This window comes from Canis aureus, chromosome X (assembly GCF_053574225.1).
Source record: "Canis aureus isolate CA01 chromosome X, VMU_Caureus_v.1.0, whole genome shotgun sequence".
Classification (NCBI taxonomy): domain Eukaryota; kingdom Metazoa; phylum Chordata; class Mammalia; order Carnivora; family Canidae; genus Canis; species Canis aureus.
The window spans coordinates 80,023,670-80,047,720 of record NC_135649.1 but is presented as its reverse complement, the minus strand read 5'-3'; the positions used below and the strand labels follow the sequence as shown (position 1 = coordinate 80,047,720).

Genomic DNA, 24,051 nt, shown 5'->3' with positions numbered 1-24,051 from the left:
CACTCTCTCTTGTTCCTGGGGCACCATGCATTTCTATGCCTCTTTCAGAAGATCCATGCCTGTTTCCGAGACATCCTATTAAATAACAGACCCTCTTCTACCACCTACACTGTACCTTTCAGAACTGAATTTAGGGGCAGTTTCCCAGCTTTAACTACAAAGTTTTATGTTCTTTTTAACTGCAGGATTTTCCACCTCGAAAGACCAAAATGCATTCCCAGCTCAATTTGGAAAGATCTAAGGACAAAGGGATCGAGGAAGAAATTCTCTTAGGTGAGCAAAGAAGGGAGAATGAAACAGGTAGGAGCTTGAGAACTTGTTTTGTTAGTGTTAGGATGGTTTTGGATTTTGGTTGGTGAATGCCCATGGCACCTTGACTTGGTGGAAAACACAGGAGCTTTGGAGCTGGACATACTTGAATTGACACTCGGTTCCCTTACTTACTCACTCTAAAATATTCGGTAAGCCAGTTCTCTTTTCTGACATCAGTTTCTTCAGCTAGACGATTTGAATAATATCTATTTCTCAAGGTTTCCATCTGAAATATAATTAATATATTTTGGTGAAGTGTTTGGTACATGCTTACTAAGTATTTGTAGTATTATTATCATTATTGTTACAACTATAGGGGCAGAAAAATGTTCCTTTTTTTTCTAGGTGTATTTAATTTTCTGTTTGCATTTCTTTTTTGTGAATGGTTTACTCATGTTCTTTGCCCATTTCTGTATGTGGGTCTATCATTTAGTTGATAAAATTTTGACTAAGAATAGTGTCTACTTCAAAGAGGGAAATTTCAGAAAAAAATCAAAATTCTAAAGAATGTTATGGATCTAGAATCCAAGGCTGCTTCATCATAATCTCTACTGTAGAGAAGACTTGGCATGTGATGACAAAGGCTGAAGGAAAGCTTGGCAGAGAAGTATCTAATATACTCCTTTTTCTGTGGAAATCTGCTGTGGGCACAATACCGCCACTTAGAAAAAATAATCCTACCGAAGAAGACTGTAAGTACCTTGACTGAGGAAAGACTGAGCTAGATGTTTTTATATGAGGAAAACCTGTAGGAGAAAAAGCAGAGAGGTATGGTTTATTTATTTATTTTAAAATTTTTATTTAAATTCAATTAATCAACTAATCAACATAGAGTATATTATTAGTTTCAGAGGTAGAGTTCAATGATTCATCGGTCTTGTATACCCAGTGCTCAATACATCACATGCCCTCCTTAATGTCCATCACCCAGAGATGGGGTAACTGGGTAGGTAACAGAGGTATAGTTTATAGGACTAAAACTCTGCAAAGGTTTTAGAATTTGTGAGATGCTGGAAAATTTCCAATGGGTAGAAGCGCTACATGTATGATTAATGTCTAAAAGCCTTTCGTCGATGTTGAAGGCTGATGCCTCAGAGTACTCATAGTAGAGAGAAACCCTATGAAGGTAATAAATATAGAAATTTCTTGTCATGATGCCCAGCTTATATGACATCTGAGAATCCCCACCTGAGAATTTATTAATTCATATGGCTATGAAAACAAGGGAAGGCCTTCAGGCAGAATTTAATTCTCTTTTCAACACCAGAGATTTTATAGGGTAGGAAAACTTTCCCAGTGTGAGAGAAATTACAGTGAGTAATCAAGCTTTTCCAACATACGAAAATGCACAGTGGAGAAACTCTATGAATGTGTTGACTATGGGAAAGACTTCAGGACAAACTCATACTTTTTTTTTAATGTAAGAGAGTTCATAGAGAAGAACTCTATGTTTGCAATGCTTGTGGAAAGACTTGCAGATCCCGCTCAGACCTTACTCAGTATGAAAGAATTGGTAGTGCAAAGAAACCTTATGGTGTGTAATGAGTGTGGGAAAGGGATTTTGGTGATATCAGTCCTTATAGAACATCAAAAAATGTATAATGGAGATGGAAGGAGGAGATCCTTGTTTAGCATCTGTAAATTCATAGTGGAGGGAAACTGTACCCATAATAATAAGCCTTCATTTAGAGGCTAAGTCTTAACTATCATCAAATGATTCATAGAGGCAGGATCTTCTATGTATGTAAAAAATGTGAATCTGCTTTCAGTAGGATTTAGTCTTATTTGACGTCAGTGGGTCCATAGTGGAAAAGAATCTTTCAGATGCAGTGAATGTGGAAAAGCCTTCCATTTGAAGTATAATCTTACTCAGCATTAGACAGTACAGGCATCTTACTAACGTAATGCTATGGAAAGGTCTTTGTGAGAAAATCAGATTGTAGTAAAAATGAAAATAAAGATTCATAATAAAAGTTGATTAAAATACATTTTTCCCATATAATTATACACCTACCATGTGCCAAGCAGTATAAGAACTTTATGTAGTCTGTTTAATCATTTAACTGTTGCAACAATCATGTAATATAGGAACTCTCATCCTTGTTTTACATGTGAAGAAACTAATGAAATGAGATGGAAGAATTTTCCCAAGGTCACATAGCTATCACTGGAAGAGCCAGGATTTGAATGCTACATCATTTAATTGTTATGGTTTTATAATGACAATGTGTAAATATTCAGAGATGTGTTAGCCTTTATTTGTCACTAAGAAATGCATTCCAGAAATTGGAATTCACTCGTCAGTGCAATGAGTTTTGGAAGCCTTAAGTCAATTTTGGGATCTGGTAGATACTCCCAGAAACTCCACATCGGGCTTCATAAAATGAAGTAAGGGTTATAAAGAGTTAATCCTGTAACTCTCTTTGAATGGGGATTACCTCTGGAAAGATTTCATTAATAGCAAAATTCTGTTCTCAAATGTCCATCCTAACCACTTCTCATGGCTTAGACAATTTGGTGTACTATAGAGAACACAGACTTGGGGATTAGCTTGGACAGCTTCATCATCAGGAAATAAGGGAGAGCAGCAGTCCAATTCTGAGTAGAAATGGAAGACAGATGTGCTGGGAGCTTTAGGAACAGAGCCAGGTCATTTTAGGAATTATAACTAGACAAGCCAAAATAAACAGAATCTAGCCCATAAGATGTAGAGAAACTAGATTATATACTATGATTTTCCTCCTTGGATGGGTATAGATACAGGTTGCTTGTCTGTCACCCAGTATTCAGAGGAACTGCTACTTGAAATTGCATAGGAATATTAATTGTTCTAGCAGTGAAAGATCAGTGTGACTTCCAGAAACCCAAAGTATAAGAAATAATAATAAATTGATTTTTATACCCTCTCATTCTAAGGAGGCAACATGGTATAGCAGAAAGTATCTGGGTTCTAGAACTGGATATACCTAGATTTATTTCCCAGCTTAACCACCTTCTAGCTATGTGACTTAATTACATTAACAAATCTCTCTGAGCTTCACATTGTTCATTTTTAGGTCAGAATATTAATACCATGCCCAGTTGTGAATATTCGAAGAATTATAAGGGATATAAAGTGTCTAGTATAATGCCCGCCACGTAGTACGCACTTAATGAATGTTTGTTATTATTTTTGTTGCCAGGGCCTCAAGCCTCTATAATACAGAATTCTTCCACCCTTGTGGTTTTACAGCTGTGTTGAGATATTGATCCCTTTAGACCATGGGGCTTCTGCTAACTCATATGGTACCTTTGTGTAAATTGGAAAATGGTACCTCTTTATCAAAATACTTTATTACTACTTGTTAGAAAAATGTCATAATCAATATAAGTATCTATGATGTAATGTGAATGATATTCTACAGAATCACATGATGCACAGTTTGTGCCACCTGCATTTGGTAGGCTAAATAATGGACCTCCAAAAATGCCCTTTTTTTTGAGAGAGAGTGAGAGAGCATGCACAAGTGATGGGGAAGTAGAGGGGCCGAGAGAAAGGGGGAGAGTGAATCCCAAGCAGGCTTCACACCCAGCACATAGCCTGATGCGGGGGCTCGATCTCACGACCCTGAGATCATGACCTGAGCCAAAATCAGGAGTTGGATGCTTAACTGACTGAGTCACCTGGGAGCCCCACAAAATGTTTGCCTCTTAATCCCCAGAACCTGAATGTAAACTTGATATGTTACCTGAAATGGTCGAAGGGACTTTGCAGGTATGATTAAGATTTTGAGATGGCAGAGATTATTCTGGACTGTTAGGGTGGGCCCAATGTAGTCACAAGGGTCCTTATAGGAAAGAAGATCAGAGTTCTAGATAGATGATGCAATGAGGACAGAAGCAGAGGTCAGAGAGGAAAGAAGATGTTAAGCTGCTGGCTTTCATGATTAAGAACCAAGAAGTGTAGGCACTTGCTAAAAACTAGAAAAAGCAAGGAAATGGATTCTTCCTTAGAGCTACCAGAAGGAATGTAGCCTTGCGAACCCATTGTAGATTTGTGACTGCCAGAATTGTAAGAAAATAAACTTATACTGCTTTAAGACACTAAGTTTGTGATAGTTTGTTGTGGCAGTAAGAAATGAATTCCCTGCACAGGCGGCCCAGTTTGCCTGGAGTCTCCAGGCCAGTTACTTGTGGTCATGAACAGTCTTATACCTCCATGAGCTGTACATAAATCATCATTTTATTTATGCGTTAATGGATTTTGGTATTTGGGAAAAATGCTCCAAAAGATTGTTTTTCCTTTGAGAAAGAGGTTTTTAGTCTCCACTGTACTTTTCCAGGGGGTCTAGATATAGAAGGAATGAATAAGATAAATTGATCCATTGTTTCTCTAAGTATGATAGGCCTGTTTCCTGGTTTCTCAGGTGTAGTACTTTGCTTGTTATCAGATTTTTGATCCTCAGAGATGAATATTTTTCTGAATGAATTGATAAAGCTGGAGTATAAATCAGAACAACAGTATATGGGGTTTTGTCTTTGATGACAAGATGTCTCTTCAGTGGGTGATGTTGGATGCACATGGACAGAACTTACCTCTCAACACCCAATTTTTGCTACAACATTCCTTTGTTATATGGGCCATTGCTGTATTCATACTGTTGCAAAGATGGTTTAGGAGATACTCTGCCTAATCCCATATTAATTTGCTTAGACGAACTCTGATAATTATTGAGGCACATCATTGTGGTGCCCTGCACTCCAAGAAGAGAATTGTATATCTCATGCCAATTCCAACTGATTGAAGTAGATTTTCATGGTATGCTGTCTTGAGAATGACTCTGAGGTCCAGGGCACTATATTGGGGTTGATTACTGATGTCTGCCATGGATGTGAGATTGGTGTCAGACTGGCCTCATATATTACATCTTCATGATGACTCTTACTTATTCAGAAACATTTGTTAAGCATCTTCTCTGTGCCAAGCACTGTGATAGATGCTTTGAGTAGAGATGTTAATAATATGCTTCTGCTCCCAGAGGAGCTGATATTAGTAGAAGAGACAGGTAAACAAATATACACAGTAGAATATCACACATGTTTGATAAAAAATACATATAGAATACATTAGAGACATAAAGGAGGAAATAGTTAATTCCAGTGGGTGGGAGAGGGTTCCAGAAAGAAATTAATGCTTAAATATTGAAAGGTATGTAGATGCTATCAGTGTTAACTGCTGGGGCTGAGGAATAGAAGAGAGTTAGTCCAAGCAGTGGTGGTATGAGCAGAGATTTATATGAAATATCTCTGTTTATAGTATGTTTATGGTCCCTTTAAGAAGCTAAGTGTAGTTGGAACATAGAGAATGAGAGAGGATGTAATGAAAAGGAGACAGTGGGTTAGATCAGGGAGAACCTTGAATGCTATACTAAGAACAGTGGAGAGATATTTGGAAATTTTGATCAATAGATTAACAGAATCAGATTTGTATTTTAGAACTATCCAGTGGATGAGAATAAAATGGGTAAACTGGAAAAGATAGAACTGGGTATAGGAAGACTAATTCAGAGGCTATTACAGAAGAGAAGAGATGTTGAAGCCTGAGTTAAAGCAATGGGAATGAAATGAGAATACAAATGTGAGAAACTATGATCACTGGGATGCCTGGGTGGCTCAGTGGATGAGTCTGCCTTCAGCTCAGGGCATGGTCCTGGGGTCCTGGGATCGAGTCCCGCATCGGGTTCCCCATGGGCTGCATACTTCTCCCTCTGCCTATGTCTCTGCCTCTCTTTCTGTATCGCTCATGAATAAATAAAATCTTAAAAAAAAAAGAACTCAGTCACTGACTGGATATGGGAGCGGGGCAATGGAGAAGAAGGAATCTAGGATGATCTTCCATTTTCTTTCTGCCTTAGGTGGTTGAGAAGACATAAAAGCCATACTATGAGGGCTGCCTGGGTGGCTGAATTGATTAAGCATCTGCCTTTGGCTCAGGTCCATGATCCTAGGGTCCTGGGATTGAGCCCCACATCTGGCTCCCTGCTCTCAGCTTCTCCCTCCCTCTCTGCCCCCCTCCCCTTGCTTGTGTGCACATGCTCTCTCTTGCTCAAATAAGTAAAATCTTAAAAAAAAAAAAAAGTGCCATTCCATGAGCTGGAGAATTTAGAACGAGGAACAGATTTGAGTTGGGGGGCTAGAAATGATGAGTTTCAATTTTGAGCATGCAAAATCTCAGGTACCTTCAGAGTGTCCAAGAGGAATTATCCAGTAGGCAGGCAGGAATTTATTCTGCTGCCATGAAGTAAGATTATGGATAGATTTGGAAGTCATCAGGGATAGAGGTGGTGGTTTTAAGGTATGAATGAGATTTCTCCAGGGGAGTGTGTGGAGTGAGGGAGAAAAAGGCAGGGCCAGAGAGCATAGCAGAATCCCAGAAACACAGGCATTGTAATGGAGGGAGGGCAAAGCAAGCTGAAAAAGAGCTGCAGGGAAGGTAGGAGGGGAACCAGAGGAACTTGTGCATTCAAGTTGTGCCCTCTTGTGGTGGTCTGAGTTTCTTTCCCAGAATAAATCTCTTTCCTGTGTTCAGTCTCCCGTCTCTCCTGTCCCTAACTGATTTGGACCTATAATTCTCAGCCCCACTCTTCATGTAAGACTGGGACTACTGGGTCCTTTGGCAGTTACTTCTCAAGTGTAAAACTCCTCTTTGCACAATTTAAGAGCGATTTGGAACATCCCCACCCCTCAAAGAGTTGTAAAAGAATTAAGAAGCAAACATTGGAGGCCCTTCAGTTTCTCTCTTTATATCTTCCCCACCTCTTTTGATCTGTACTGTTGGCCACATTAATTTCAGTAAATCCCAGTTCTCATCACATCCCTTTCCTTTATAATTAAATGGCTCCCTTTACAACGAAAATATATTTTTGTTTTTATTATATGTATAATAGTATAATATATATTCTGTATTAATGTAAGACCTATATATGGCTTAAAAACCAAATAGTAACAAAAATAGTAGTATTTACCTTCATCTTTTCCCACTCACCAGGCTTAAATACCCGAAGTAGCCAGCTTTGAAATATATTGGCTATTTGTTTTGGTTTTTATCTCAGTTCATGCTAAACAATATGGCTATACCAGCATAGCCATATTGGAGGTGCTGCAGGTTCAGTTCCAGACATAGAATAAAATGAGTAAAATATTTATGGTTTCTCAATGCATGTAAAAGTTATGTTTATACTATACTGTAGTCCATTAGGTATTCAATAACATTAGGTCTACAAAAACAATTTACAGACCTTAATTGGAAAATACTTTATGGCTAAAAAATGCTGACCATCCTATCATCTCAGCTTTTGGCGAGTTGTAATCAGTGATCACAGATCACCATAGTAAATATAATAATACTAAAAAAAACTTGAAATCTTGCAAGAATTACCAAAACGTTGCACAGAGACACAAAGTGAGCAAATCCTGTTGGAAAATTGGTACCAATTGACTTGCTTGATGCAGAGTTGCCACAAATCTTCAGTTTGTAAAAAAAAAAAAAAAAAATGCAACTATCCATGAAGCTCAATAAAATGAAGTGCAATTAAAATATGCCTATATAACGGGATGAGTACTGGGTGTTGTATGTTAGCAAATTGAACACCAATAAAAAATAAATTTATAAAAAATGCCTATAATATTTCTTGCATTATTTCAGATATTAACTGTTGATTGCCTGTTATAGTAGATGAAGATTAAACTCTTTTTCTCTTCCACTTTTCTTCTCCACCTCTTTAACATCGTTGTAGCATATATTTTGGTTAATGATAATGTTTATGTCATAATTGTGCAAACACTGTACACTAAAGATACAAGTGATTAATTGTGATTACATTTCTCTTGTATACATTTTTGTCATTTCTAGAGTTAATAATTGCTTTTCATCTTCATATTTTTAATATATTCCTATCTTTTCCATCAGATCTATCATGTCTTTTTTATTTCAACACAAGTCAGATTATCCAAACAAATTTTTTTCTGGAAATCCCCTTTCTAGGGCCTTCTGTTCTGCTTCAGTCTGGACTATTTCCATTCCTGATTCCTGGAAGCTTTTAGAATTTCCATTTTATAACTGATATTTAGAAATTTCATGATCATATGTAGATATTGCATCTATTGTGCTGGACACTTGGTAGACCCCTTCAGTTTGTATGTTCTTGTACTTAGGCTCTAGAAATTTTTATTATTTATTTTTATAATTTGTGAGCTCCATAAAGACAGTGATTTTTATTTGTCTTATTTCTGTGTCCCCAGTGCCTGAATAATAATAATAATTCCTGATATATGATAGGCACTTATTTGTTGAACGAATTGCTATTTACATTTAAAATAATATAAATAAAGTGACGCCAGTAAACCCACTAGCCAGGACAAGTAATAGAACATTAGTAGTACCTTAGTGTCCACCCTCCCCACGTGTCCTTTTCTGGTCTCAGTCCTGTCTACTTCCACCTAGGGATAGCAGTAGTCTATGTATTAATAATCACCTTGGTCTTCTCCTTCTTTTTTTTTAAAGATTTTATTTATTTATTCATGAGAATACACAGAGAGGAGAGAGAGAGAGAGGCAGAGACACAGGCAGAGGCAGAAGCAGGCTCCATGCAGGGAGCCCGATGGGGTACTTGATCTCGGGTCTTCAGGATCGCGCCCCGGGCCGAAGGTGGCGCTAAACCGCTGAGCCACCCGGGGTGCCCTCACCTTGGTCTTCTTACAGTTTTATCACCTATATGTATTACTAGGTGATACTATATACAGCATGTTATTTAGTTTAAAAAAAATTGAAAAGCAAGTGGAAATCTAGTTGAATGAGGAATGGGTACTATTGCCCTTGTTAAGGTCTTCCAGGAAAACAGGTTCTGGGTCAGACTGACTTCACCTTCCCTGAGAATTTAATAAAGCCATTTCTGGGAAAATTAGTGAATGATATCATGAAGTTTGGTGTTACTGATGAGAATCCTGTGTGTGTGTAGTGTACTTTTTCCAATTTAGGCAATTTTTCCTTTCTATCTGTAAGCTTATAGGATGTTTTCTTTATTTTTTGAGTTCAGGAATTTGATCAGGGTATGCCTAAAGTGTGTCTTAGAATGTAAGCTCCATGAAAGCAGGGATTTTTTTTTTGTCTCTTTTGCTCACTGATATATCTCAAGTGTCTAGAAGAGTGCCAGACACATAATAGATCCTTATTAAATGTATTGATAAGATGACTGTATGAAGTATAAATTAATAAATGGATGGGTGAATGGATAAATAAATCAATCTTGTCTGGAACTCTGAGGGCCCTTTCTATAGCTGAGAGAAATTTTCTTCTGTCATTTATTTAATATGGCCTTTCTTCTCCATGTCTCTTTTCTCCTTTATATCTACCCACCCATAGTCACCTGGTAGGTCCCTAAGTATCTTGTCCCTCACTGACTCTATTACTTTATAATAATAGTAATTCTTATTATTATTTCAGTGCTTTGATATAAATCTTGCATTTCATTTTCTAGTCCAGTAACTCAGAGCTCATTAGTGACCCATCATTTTCATTTTATTATTTAATTGGAATGTTTTAAAGCTTTGAGTTTCCAGAAAATTTTTGATATGTGTGTGCTGTACTTGACTTTTCTTAGGTGTTGTTATTACTTTTTAGTCAGGTTTTCACATATCTTATCCAACAGTTTTTATTTCATTTTGTTGAGACATACTTTTGTTTATATGTTTGTTTTTATGAATGATCACTTTTTAAGCCCTGATGTAAATAGGAAAAGGTGTATTTGGGTCAGTACCTCTAGAACACCAACTATGTGTGAGTATGAAAAGTGTTCCTTTGCAAAAGAGGTCACATATGAATTCTAATCCTTACACTGCTGTATTTCTAGAGAACAGTTGGCATTTCTTCACAACACTGATTGTCCCAGGGTAGAACTGAAAATTCCAATATTTGGGCCTAGTAACCTTGGACACAAATTGTACTCTGAAATGGTGTTCTTTCATGGACAGCAGACAAACACAGTATTTAAATTTGTATGCAAAGGTTCAAAAACTAGCATGAAGCTAACTAGCAAAAAGAATGAAAACTAAAATGACTGTTAGATCTAAATTTTCAGAGAATTTGTTGTTAACAAGCACATCCTATGAGACTAAATTCTAGTTTTGTATTAAAAGGTTTCTTACTTTTTAAGAAATGATTCTTATTGATCTTTCTTTAAAAAAAAAGATTTTATTTATTTGAGAGACGGTGAGCAAAAACACAGAGGGAGAGGGAGAAGCAGACTCCCTCTGAGCAGAGAGCCTGATGCCAAGGCTCAATTCCAAGACCCCAAGATCGTGACCTGAGCCAAAGGCAGACGCTCAACCCATTGAGCCACCCAGGTGCCCCTTGTTTTTTTTTTTTTTTTTTTTTTTTTTTTTTTTTAGGATTTATTTATTTTGAGAAGAGAACAAGGCTTCCATACATCTGGATGAATGGCTAAGCCCCTTTCTGATACTCCATATAAGGTTTGCCACCCCATCCCATGACAGAGCTCTTTTGGTTTTGCCCTCCTAGGACTTAACAGTATGGCCAGGGAAGATAGATCTGGTTGGTGCCTGCTCCCCACCATTCTGATTAAGTAGTACCTACTGTACAATGGTAACTCTACTCCTTCAGATTTTGGACTCCCCAAGCCAGAGGAACTGAGAGTCTAGGGATGGTGGACATTCACTTTTCTTGTTTAGACCTAATCTTAGTTGTTGCCAAATGTTTGTCTTAAGTGCTAATCAAAAACAGACTTCACTTAGAGACTTCTCTGTGTTAAAACATGGATAAAGCCAATAAAGAATTTCCATGATTTCAGTGGTGTGGGAATTGTAAGCAACCAACCAATAAATAACACTTGTCTTCCCTGCCTAGGTTCAGAACCAAGGAATCAGAAAGATGGAGATCAAAATATCTTCATTAATAATAAGGATGGTTGGAGAAGGTGGTTTTGGTGTGAACTTCCTCATGCTGGGCCCCAGAATTAGGTAGACGTATCTAGGCAGTTACACACAATGCTGAAAGCCAAGAGACTCCAGGCCAAAAGTAGGCCCCTATTGCATGGCAAAGAGATAGTCAGAATGCATGTTTTCTATAAGCATACAGACCCCTGGGAGAAAAGCAGAGAGCAAGGGCGTGAGCCAAGCACACTCAGGTATGTCTCTCAAACATACTAGTCTTATAACTCATTCATCCTCCAGTGGGCAGAAAAGCAGGAGTGCTAGTCTACTTGAAGTTCTTCTGCATGGAAACATGAGAAGTAAAGATTAAGTGTTCCCTCTAACATCTCAGTGATATATTCAGTATTGCCATTTGCTTGAAGCTCTCTGTCTCTTCAGGACCAAAAATATCACAATTTTGCTGTAGTGAAACAAGCTATTAGGATATTTTAGGAAGACTTAAGTATAGTGCAAATAGCTTAACTGCATAGATCATAATTAAAGACACATTAGTGAAATGTTTAAAAACCTCATCTAAATACTGTAACAAAACATGAAGAAATGCTTCTTGAAGGCAAATATATCAAAAGGAATCCATTCACAACTATTTACCAAGTGGGAACATTAAATATTGTACCTTTTGAGTGTGATATGTACCTCTACTTACTAGAGCTTTGAAATGAGGCTTTGGGTGAGAAGTTTCTCTGTATTATCTGGGTTCATGTAGTATCCGCATGTAGGGAAAGTGTGTACATATAGGTAGGGAGAAGAAAAGGAAGGGAGAAAAGGAAATGGGACTTCAGGGGATGGGCACCATGTGTAAAATTGTGGATGATTTGGGCCATGTGTTTGCAGAGATGGGGAGAGTATTGAGTGACAGTGGGATAGTGGGAGTGATATGGGCAAGCAAGATATATGTGATAATCATGACATTGGGATCAATGTGAATGATGGGGGAGAATGGTCTGAAATCACTGAAAATGAAGGGGGGCAATGTGAATGATAGTGACAGGACAACATCAGAATGTATGTGATAATGGTAGTTAAGGACGGGAAGTATGTCATACTGTGGAAGATGAGAACTGTGCGTGTGCATGTGTATGGTTGTGTGAGAGAGTGAGAAAGGAGAGAGTAGTGTTAAAGGACACAATGAGAAAGTGGGATTGTTGTGTGTAAAAATGTGGAGGGATATTTCAAGTGGTCATAGGAGGACGTAGATGGTGTAATGGGGAAAGTTTAAGTAATGATAGAAGATAGATTCATAGTGGAAGTGATAGGGTTAGTGTTTGTATATGTGTCATGCTGGGGGAAATGAGAAGTATATTTACTTTCGGGAGCAGACAGATGCAGTGAGTATGTGTGATAAGGGGGAATGGAAAAGTTTTATGATAATTTGGAGTGTGGATATCATGAATGCCTGAGGGGGGTTGTTGAATGAAGCATATGGGAAAATGCAGAGTATCAGGTGTCAGTGAGGAACAGGAAAATTATGTATGTGATAATAGAGGCGATGTAGGTATTGGTTGTGAGTGTATATAATAGGGAGATGGCATTAGCATGTGAGAAAGTTTTGGAAGATGATGAAGGTTTTATAGTGGGGTTGTGAACTGTGTGATTGTGAATGTGTTAGACACTGATAGTCTAGGGATTGAGTGATTATAGGTGTGACGGGGTGGCAGTGGTATGTGTTGATTAGAACTAGTTGTATTTGACAGTGAGTCATGGTACTGTATGGACATTGTGTGTACAATAGTACAGGATAGAACAATGTATGTGCAGAAATGGGAGTAATAGAGATAGTGTGCATGCTAGTGGGATAGTTTGGAGAATTGGGACAGTGTGTAGAGATCATAAGTCATAAATCATAGACATTGTAAGTCATAGAGGGAATCATCTGTGAATGAGATAGTCTGTTAAAGACTGTGTACATGCAGGAGAAATTTTTCATGTTAACAAATCTGAAAATGAGTTGTTTAACATGATTAGGGAGTGTCTTTATCTTATCTAAAATCCAACGGATTGAGGTCCAGGACCTCCATGATTTTATCAATGTCTCAGGCCCCTCACATACACATACTTTTTTGATTCATGATCTTTAGCATGTGGTTCCCATCTTTCAGGTGCCTCGTGGTTGCAGGATGCCTTATACAACTTTATCCATCATGTCTGTCTCAGGTAGGAAGGTAGGGAAGAGGAGAGAACAAAATACCTTGTCAGTAGAAGTAGTCTCCTTTATACAGAGCTTTCCCCAAGATCTTACCCAACAATTTCCACTTACATCCATTGAACAGAACTGACACATATGGCTACCACTGTCTGCAAGGGGGTCAGGGAAATGTAAGTTTACAGCTGAGAACGTTGTCACCTATAATAAAAGTTGAGGTTTATTTAATAAGAAAGAAGGGATGCTAGGTAGGATATAGCCAGGAAAGAGTGGTTGCAGATATGAGAGAGAGGGTATAATTAAAAGATCAAAATCCCAGAGGTAACAGATATAGGTAGGATTCAGCGTACAGGAGTACTATAAGACTGGCATAGTTCAAGATGCTGGAGATACCAGGGCAAACAAAAATAAACATGTTTTCTCTGCCCTCATGGAGCTACTGTCTTCTAATTTAAGACAGACGATCACAGACCCAAATATTTGTGAGATTGACATTGTAATAAGTGTTATAGTTTAAAGAGAGTTTGACCTACTCTGGAAGGCCAATGAAGGAGGAAGTGACAATTGAACTGAGACCAGAAGGTAGGTAGGTTCAGAATTTATATATATATTTTATTGGAGTTCGATTTGCCAACATGTAACACCCAGTGCTCATCCCGTCAAGTGCCCCCCTCAGTGCCTGTCACCCAGTCACCCCATCCCCCCTTCCACTTCCCCTTCCACTACCCCTTGTTCATTTCCCAGAGTTAGAAGTCTCTCATGTAGATTCAGAATTGATTGGTTGAAGGATGGATGGATGGTTGGGATGGGGGAAGAGTATTCCCAGAAGAGGAAATGGCATGAACAAAAAGCACTTAATGTGCTGTTTATTTTTGTATTTTAATTTTATTTCATTTAGAATATTTGCTGTTATGTCTTAAGTTCACTAATTTATTTACTAGTTAATTCCATCCAGTAAATTCATTTCAAATATTATGATTTTTATTACTAGACATGATTTGTACCTTACTAATAATGTCTCATTTCTCTACTTAATATGACAATTCTTCTAGGTTTTTGCACATAAGGAACACAGTTATAGTAACTTTTTTTAGGGAGAGCGACAGAGAGCACTTGTAGGGAGTAGAGGGAGGGGCAGGGGGAGAGAAAGATTAATTTAAGCAGGCCAGTGTGGTAGAGCCTGAGGCAAGGCTCAGTCTCACCACCCTGAGATTATGACCTGAACTGCTGAAATCAAGAGTGGATTCTTAACTGACTGAGCCATCCAGGCACCCCAGTTATAGTAACTTTTTAAATGAGCTTGTCTACGAAATATAACACATATGAAAGTTGTGGGTCAGTTTGGATTGATCGATGTTTACCCCCTCACATTTTTCTGCTGCCTTGCATGCCTGGTTATTACTATTATTATCATTTTTGAATGCCAGGCATTACGAACTTTACCTTTTGAACTTTACATTTTGGTGAAATTTTGGTAAATTTTTTGCCTTTTGGTGCTAGATATCTTTGTATTATTATACATCTTCTTGACACTTACTATGAGATGCAGTTATTTGGAAGCAATTAAATCTTTTTTGAGTTTTGCTTTTAAGATTTTAGGCAGGACCACAGCAATGTTTTCCATAAAACTAATTATCCCAGACTACTGAGGCAAGTCCCATCTGAATAGCCCATGCCTCATGAATTAAAGAGTTTTTCTGCTGTGAATGGTAGGAACAGGCGGGAAGAGGCATGATCCCCCAGACCTGTTTGAGCTTTTGACACTTGTTCCCTCTAATCTTTTCAAGTGGTTCTTTCTCCAGCTTTGGGTAATTTACTTTTATGCATTAACTGATCAGTATTCTGCCAAATACTTTATGGCATCTTTCAAAATTTTTCAAAATTCTGCTTAAGTGCAGTTCTCTGCTTCTTGGTATTCTGTTCTCCGACCTCTAGCTGCTTTGGTCTTTCTGATGTCATCTGTCACCTCAACGAAGGAAAACCTCTGGGCTCTGACTGCATTCTCCTTCATTGCACTATGAGCTGGAAACATCCAAATTGTTAAAGCTCACCTCATTCCCCTGCCCCCTCCCAATCTCTCAGGGATCACGGTTTTTTACTGCCTAGTGTCTAATGTCTTAGAAACAATGATTTCATGTGTTTGTCCTTTTTTGTAGTGTTTTTCTTTTTTTCAGATTGGAGGGTAAATCCAGTCCCTGGCTTGCCTCTTAAGAAGCTATATAGTGGAGACTTGTTAGATAATCCTTTCCTTTTTAGTTTTCCTTTTTTCTCTTCCTTTTTTCTCCTTCTCCTCTCTTCTCCTTTGAGCTTGTTGGTTTCCTTAGTACTGCCAAGTATCAGATAATAAGTGACAGTTGTACTTCTAAAATTTTTGTTATCAAGATGAGAAGGAAGAGTCTGAACAAAATGAGAAACATATTCAACATCAGGGGTTTGAAGATTTTTGGATCACAGGGGACATGACCACATATATCAAGGGTAAATCTTTATACTTGAGTATAAAGTTAAAGAGACAGATTAACGTCCCTTCAAAGGATAGATGTTTAAGGCTTGGGATAGATACAGGATTGGCTCCCAACCAGGGAGCTTCCAAGACTATAGTAAATGTTGGAATAATCGTGCTCTAATCTCAGACACTGTCCTACATGAGGATGAACCCATACATAGGATAGGCAGCCTATGGTGTGGGTCACAGGATCTTAACTTTACCCAATTTCAGAGATTACAGGTCACCAAGAAGGTTATGATGGTGAGAAAACACATCTAAAGAGCATTAAAGAGCCTTTAGCCAGGCTTCTGATTTTGTTAACATCAGAAAATTCATCAGTAGAGATAAACCCTATAAATGTAATGATCATGGATCTTTCAGCCAGAGTTCAAATGTTAATTTGGTATAGTTGAATACAGAGTGAAGAGAAGCCATAGGAATGCAGTCTATGTTGAAAAGCCTTTAGGAGTGAGTCAAACTTGAGTAACCATCAGAAATTTCAATCTGGAGAGAAACTATTAAATATCCAAAATGTGTTAAAATACTTCCCTCTATTCTTATCCTATGCAGGCTTCCCCAAACTCTATAAGTGATTCTTTGGATCTCTCCTCTCATGGCCTTGACAAAGGAGGGAGACCACTCCTTATAAGACAAGGACTTATAACACTGTGAATTCTCTCATTTTTCCTGGTCTCTTAAGTACATTTGGTCAGAGAAGGGATAAAATATGTATCAGTAGGGTGACTAGTCTGCTATTCTGACTAAGTCTTGTAAGAATGTGTTGTTCAGAACTCCTTGGTGGCTCCCTTTAGGATAGGGAGATACTTGGTGTCTTTTTTTTTTTAAAGCTATGTGGCTTTAACTAAAATTTTGAGGCAATATTAAAAGTCGCATTCAATATTCTGCTAAATTTGTATTGTGTTTTCTTCATGCTATAAAAGAAGTTTCTGTCATTGTTTAAACATCAGAATAATTTAGATATTTTGATTTCCAGCTAAGAACAAAGTCTTCATAGGTAAATTACTGAGAAAGCATAGATTATTTTAGGCATAAGTATGCATTTCTGAATTACTTTCCATAAAAATGAATATTTACTTGGGTTTTGAATGGGTAAGGACACCCCTAGTGTTTTTCTAAAAAATGGAGGAAATGACAGTGGAAAAGAAAGTAATAGTTTGCAGGTTATCCTAGATCAAGAATTCACGAGCAAGATTGATTGCTATTATTTCTTTTCTTTTCTTTTCTTTTTAAGGTTTTATTTATTTATTTATTTATATTTATTTATTTATTTATTCAAGCCACAAACCAAAAAAAATGTATTTGCAATGAATATGATAGACATAAAGTTAATATCCTTAATGTTTAAAAAACTCTCACAGAAGTAGAAATGACTAAAAAACACTGAAAGTGTGTTCCCCTTCATTAATCACAAAATGAATACAATTTAAATCAATTAAATATTTTGTTTAACCAGACTAATATTTTTAAAGCAAATACTTAATATGATCAAGGGTACATGAGAACTCTTCTATATTACTAGTGTTGTAAAAACTTTCTGGAAAGCATTTTGGTATTGAATAACAGCCTTAAAATGGTTCATACCCCCTTGACCTAGTAATTCTATTTCTAATAATATATCATAAGGAAGTAATTGGAGATATGCACAGAGCTTTGTGGGGAAAAATCACCACAATGATAATCTGATGAACAAAAATAAATGGAAACTACACCTTTGTTAATTAGTTGAGTAGATAAATTTATATAATGGGATATTATATAATTATAAAGAAGTTTGCAAAGGCTTTTTAATATCTTGGAAAATGTTTTATCAGAATAATTATTATATAACATTATGTTCTAAAAATTTCAGATGCAGTGTATGTATCATTGTGCATGTGGGGGTGTATGTGCAATGTTGGAGTTGGTATGGACCATCTTTTCAGTGTTTTTCAGATGATTCTTGTGTCATTAAATGAAATCAGAAAATGCCTTAAGCTCAAGTATGTGATGACTTAAGTCCAGCTCTATATCCGTTATAGTTGTTAATGCTTCATGATTCTCAAATTAGGTGGTTTATAAGTTTTATATTGATGCTAAACATTGAGGACACCTGTGGAGCTAAATCATATCCCAGGTATCTAAGAACATTTACATTCACATATACCTGTGAATTTTCCAGTGCAAATGACAGGTCTCCAAGTCATAAGATACCAAAAGCCCATGTGGTACAATTATCTGATGAGATATCAAACAAACACCCTCAAACTGCATAGAGGTTCTACTTGCAGGCTTCCTCCTCTTGTTTCTTCTGATAACCTTCTCCCTAAATGAAATGTTAATTGCTGTGGTGATGGGAGTGAGGAATCAATTGGAAGGGAATAAGAAATTGTTCAATGTGAAGGAAGATGTAACCTATTTAAGTTTATGCCAAGATCATTTGATATAATCTTGGGAGGTCACTTTGCCTTCTCTTATGGTGCAAATTGGCATCACAAACTCAATAAAAATATCTCAAAATTGTGCAGGTCTAACTGGACTAAGTTTTGTTCATATTTGACTGAAATCCAGTAGTCCTTGAAAACAGGTAATAAATGTGTTTTTTCTCATCATTGTTTCCCCAGGACTTACACAATGCATAGCATTTAGTAGGCATACTTTAAAATTTCTTTTAAAATACTTGCACATATATAAATCAAGTTAACTTCTACCCAAAAACACAGAAGAAGGATTTAAGAATTCTGTAGTGCTCATTTTGAGGCAACATAATGTTTTTATTAAATTTTTTAAGTTTTTAAATTCCAGTATAGTTAACATACAGTATAATATTAGTTTCAGGTGTACAATACAGTGATTCAGCAATTTCTAAAGTTTTTTTATGATTTATGTATTCATGAGAGACACACAGAGAGGCAGAGACATAGGCAGAGGGAGAAGCAGGCTCCCTATGGACATCCTAATGTGGTACTTGATCCTAGGACCCTGGGATCACTACCTGAGCCAAAGGCAGATGCTCAACCACTGAGCCACCCAGATGCCCCTGATTCAGCAATTCTATACACAACTCAGTGCTCATCATGATTAAGTGTCACCTTTAATCCTTGTCACCTATTTCACACACACACCCACTTCCCCTCTGGTAGCCATCAATTGCTTTCTGTAGTCTGTTTCTTGGTTTCTCTCTCTCTTTCTCTTTTTCCTTTACTTGTTGGTTTTGTTTCTTAAATTGCACATATGAATGGATTCATATTGTATTGTCTTCCTCTGACTTATTTTGCTTAGCATTATACCCTCTAGCTCCATTCGTTCTTTGTTATGGCTTAATATTCCACTGTATATATACATCACATCTTTATCCATTCATCTGTCAGTGGATTGCTTGGGCTGCTTCCATAATTTGGCTATTGTAAATAGTGCTGCAATAAGCGTATATCCCTTTAAATTAGTGTTTTTATATTTTTTGGGTAGATACCCAGTAGGAAGCACCATAATGTTTTATGTTTGGGTCTCAATGTATAGAACCTATGTAGAAATTTCAAGAAGGACCCATTATTTTGCATGATTATTCTATCATTAACTCCTCTATGATTTTGGTTTTAGTATTTCTTCATGCATATCTGTTAAATTATGATTTGTGTATTATTTATATTATGCCGCGAACTTTTTCATCTAAAATGTTTTGCCTTAAAGTACTATGTCTGATATTAATACATCATTTGTTTATTGTATGCCATAATTTATTGCATTCTTTTATTTTTGATATATGTTTATGTTTGAAATGTTTCTCTTATGTGGTGCATGCAATAATGGAGAAATGTATCGCATAAATTTCCTTTGATTAAAGCACGCCAAATTATCTATAATTGCAGTTTTCTAAAAAAGATTTTATTTATTCATGAGAGACACAGAGAGAGGGACAGAGACATAGGCAGAGGGAGAGGCAGGCTCCCTGCGAGGAGCCCAATGCAGGACTCGATCCCGGGACTCTGGGATCACGCCCTGAGTTGAAGGCAGATGCTCAACTGCCACCCAGGCTCCCCTATCATTGCAGTTTTGATTTCCTCTTTGAAGGAAAGCTTCATTTGTCCCCTCTCCAATGCTCCTGTTTTTATGTAATTACAAGTTTCTGCTATATATTGTTTTCCTTCTGCTCCAAGAAAATCTTTTAACATTTCTTGTAGGATAGATCTAAAGGTGATGAATTCCTTGTTTTTGTTTGTCTGAGAAAGTATTTCTCTTCCACTTTTAAAGGATACTTTGCTAGATATAGAAATGTAGGTCAGTGGGTTTTTTTCTTTAATGTTTTAAATATTTCACTCCACTCTCTTCTTGCTTGCATGGTTTCTGATGAGAAGCTTTTAGTTCTTAACCATGTTCCATTATAAATGAGAAACTTTTTTCATCTAGCTTCTTTCAAGATTTTCTCTTTTTTTAAAAAAATATTTTATTTATTCATGAGAGACACAGAGGCAGAGACGAAGGCAGAGGGAGAAGCAGGTTCCCTGTGGGGAGCCTGATGTGGGACTCGATCCCAGGACCCCGGGATCATGACCTGAGCCAAAGGCAGACGCTCAAGCACTGAGCCGCCCAGGTGCCCCTCAAGATTTTTTCTTTGTCTTTGGTCTTATGCATTAATTCTCTTTGAGTATTAATGTGCCTCAGTGTAAATCTTTTAATATTTACCTGTTTGATGTTCTTTGAGCTTCCTGGATCTGTACTTTGTTGTCTTTGTTAATTCTGGAAAATTCTTAGCCACTATTATTTGCAATATTTCTTCCACTTCATTCTTCTCCCTCTGTGTTCCAGTTATGCATATGCTGCATATTTTGAAATTTTCCCACAGTTCTTAAATGTTCCTTTTTAAAAAATTATTTTTCCTGTTTACCTTTCAGTTTAGAAAGTCTCTCTTAATCTACCTTCCAGCTTTCTTCAGCTATGTCTAGTCTACTAATGAGTCACCAAAGGCATTCTTCATTTGTTAGGATTTTTTTCTAGCATTTCCTTTTGATTCTTAGAATTTCCATCACTCTGCTTATTTTACCCATATCTATTCTTGCATGTTGTTTGCTTTTCTCATTAGGTCCTTTAACATATTAATTACAGTGTGTTGAATTCCCCATCTGATAAGTCCAACACTCTGTCATATTTGAGTTTTATGTTTCCTTTGTCTCTTCAGACTTTTTCTTCTTGCTTTTTGGTGTGCCTTCTAATTTTTTGTTGAAAGCTGGACATGATATACTAGGTAATAGATAGATTGGTCTCTAGTGTGAAGATTTATGTTAATATTGTTAGGACTGGGCTTTGTTTAAAGTTTCCATTAGCATTAGGTGCCAAAGGCTCCATATTCTTTCAGCATCCTTGATTTTGTTTCCTCTCTTGACTTTAGGCTTCCTTAAGTCTTCTTCCTTAGAGAGTCTTTGTTTTGAAGTTCATTCAGCTGTAACCCACTGTTAATATACTGGAGCCCCTGTTGGTGTGGTGGTATGGTATGGGAGAAAAGAGAGTGTTTTGTAAGATTGCAATTAAATCTCAGAGTTTTAGTGGGCCTGTGACCTTTACAGATATTTCTTCTTGTGTAGTCCCCCTCTCTGTGACCCTGTCTTAGATGAGATAGGAAAACTAGAGGGGTTTGGAATGAGAAGGATGTCCTTCCTCCATGGCTCTGGAACAAGGCCCTGGTAATCTTTTCTCCTAGAAATTAGGCCTTTGTTATGGAGAAGGCTCTGGGCATATTTCATAAAGATATTCACAAAGATTCTTCCCCTCTTCCTGCCAGGACTACAAGGGTGTCTTTTTTGGACCTGCACTGTGAGAACCTGGTGAGATTCCTGGAAGTAAAGCCCATGAAAGTGTGCCTCCCCCCAAGACTACCACTCCCAGGAGTTTCTCACTTTCACTCTAGTCCACACTCAGCCTCCAGCATCTTGTCAAAATTATCAGTTAAGTGTTCCTACAAGTTTATAGCTCTAGTGGCTTCTGTTTCAGGTAAGTATATCTCATTTGTGATTCTGGATTTGCCTGTTCCTCAAGACTTCAGGATGGTGGTTTATTTTAAAACTTCATTTCTCTGTCGAGTCCAAGAAAAGTCATTGATTTTTATTTGTTTAGCCTTTTGTTGTTTTTAGCACTTCTTTTCAAGGCTGTGCCTCCAGCTTCACATTGATTGTGTTAAGAAGAAAAGCAGACAGGAAGCAAAGAGTCAGTAGCTATTGTGGGTTCCTGAAAACTGAAAAAACCTAGGCCCTGTATTTCAGGGATAGGAAGAAACCCCAAGGTAGGTTTGTGAGCTCCTCTAGCAATGTGGCTTCTAGCTTCACTTCCTGGGTAAGACCAGCTCCTTGTTGATGAAGACTACAAAATAGATAGAAATGGTTGTATGGTGTCCGTAGGGATTTTGAGCTTTGGGTTTCCTCACATAGTTTCTCTCAGCTCAGGATGTCATGGGAATATAAGGATATGTTAGGCAAAGTCAGCCGCACAGAGTTGAACAGGCCCCATCGCAATAGATATGATAGGAGAAGCAGAATGTTTCTCATGTATAAGAGTGGTATATGACACCCTCAGAGAGACCCCAAGAGGGTTTTGTAGTAAAGAATGAGGCTCAACTCAACAGCTACCTGCTTAAATAGACACTGGTAAACCAGCTATCTATCACATGAATGTCAGAATGGATATAGGAGACTCCACGGAACCCATTCTGATGGTTTAACACTAAGGTCTCATAAATTAGATACAACCCCAAAGAAAGGGATGAGGAGAACTCCATACTGCTGGAGATTGAGTTTCAACCACTCAAAAGATTGGGAAACTGACACAGAATTTATAAATTGAGTTGCAGAGAAAAAGAAAACTTATTATTTCCTGCATACCTGAAATGTCAGATAACATCCATACCTGATGAACAACCAGCAGCAGAAAGTATGTGGTAAATGATGAGTATTGCAAACAAATTTATCTATTCAAAATGTGGGGCACATGGCTCTTACTAGTTGAAAACCACAGTGGTCTTACCTTAAGAGTGACATAATGTGAGAAATGACCTTGGGCACTTTGGTGGGTACCAAATATAAAGGGAACTGGGTATTTAAGGAGAAAAAAGAGGAACTTCTTATAGTCGACATTCTCTCTGCAGAATGAAATCTGCCATTTGTGAGGTGTGACTCCACATCATTTCTTCTTGTCCCCGTCCCTCTTACTTCAAACACACTCTTTTCTCCCGTATTACTTCCTTTGCTCCCTTCTTCCCCATTTTCTTCCTTCTCCTTTTTTTATTTTCCTTTCTTTTCCATCTACTTATTAATCTCTCTCCTTCTGTCTCCCTTCATACTCTTCTACATCTTTTCTTCCTTCTGCATTCTGGTTCCTTATTCTCTTTCTTACTGCTTTTTCTGTTTCAACTTAATATCTATTCTTTCTCCACTCTTATTTTTCCTTATCTTAATTATTCCATTTATTTACAAGTATTTTCATTCATCCTTTCTTTGATCCTTGTTTTCTTCTTTTTTCTTTCCTTCTTCCATCTATTCCTCTTCTGCCTCATTCTTCAAATTTTCTTTCTCCATTTCCCTCTTTATTCATGCTCCCTTCTAACAATAGGATGATAGAATAGACCGTAGTTAAGGTGTACTTAAAATAGTAGAATCAACAGGAATAGGTGGTGGATTAGATTTGTGACTAAGACAGAGGAAGCATTATGAATAAGTAAAATAAGAAGAGAAACTACTATATATAAAAAAATATATAAAAAATAAAAAGAAGAGAAACTACTAAATATGATTTTTAAAACTACTTGTAAAAAAGCAACAAACATTCTAAATTGGGGAAATGGTAAAGTCATTTCAGGAAAAAGAAAAGTATGTTACTTACTGAAATTATTACCCAAAATTGTTCTTGATGTTTTAGCAAATCATCTAAGACAACAAGATAAGTGCTGTATATATTGTAAAATAAGAGATCAAATTATTTTTCTTATAGTATGATTGTACATTAGAAATGCCAGTTAGTTGTACTTTTTCTTTTTAAAGCATCAGAATTGAGGACTTCTGCTTCCAGCAGGAAGGGCAAATGGTGTAGATGTACTTTTTCCTATTGATCCTTGGGGATTATATATAAACCAAACATGAGA

General features: G+C 37.2%; 1 protein-coding gene across 8 annotated transcripts in view; it reads left to right on the top strand.

Annotated features, from left to right (window-relative positions):
• The window catches only part of MAGED1 (MAGE family member D1), a 63,330-nt gene that overhangs the window by 24,654 nt on the left and 14,625 nt on the right, over positions 1–24,051 (top strand). For 2 of the 8 annotated variants that reach the window (XM_077888731.1, XM_077888732.1), the window contains one exon: positions 186–273. In XM_077888731.1, the coding sequence (XP_077744857.1) occupies positions 210–273 (64 nt within the window). In that variant the 5' untranslated portion in view covers positions 186–209. Of the gene's footprint in view, positions 1–185; positions 301–21,702; positions 21,912–24,051 lie in introns of those variants that run through there. The other 6 variants (XM_077888729.1, XM_077888730.1, XM_077888735.1 and 3 more) reach the window with 5 other exon arrangements.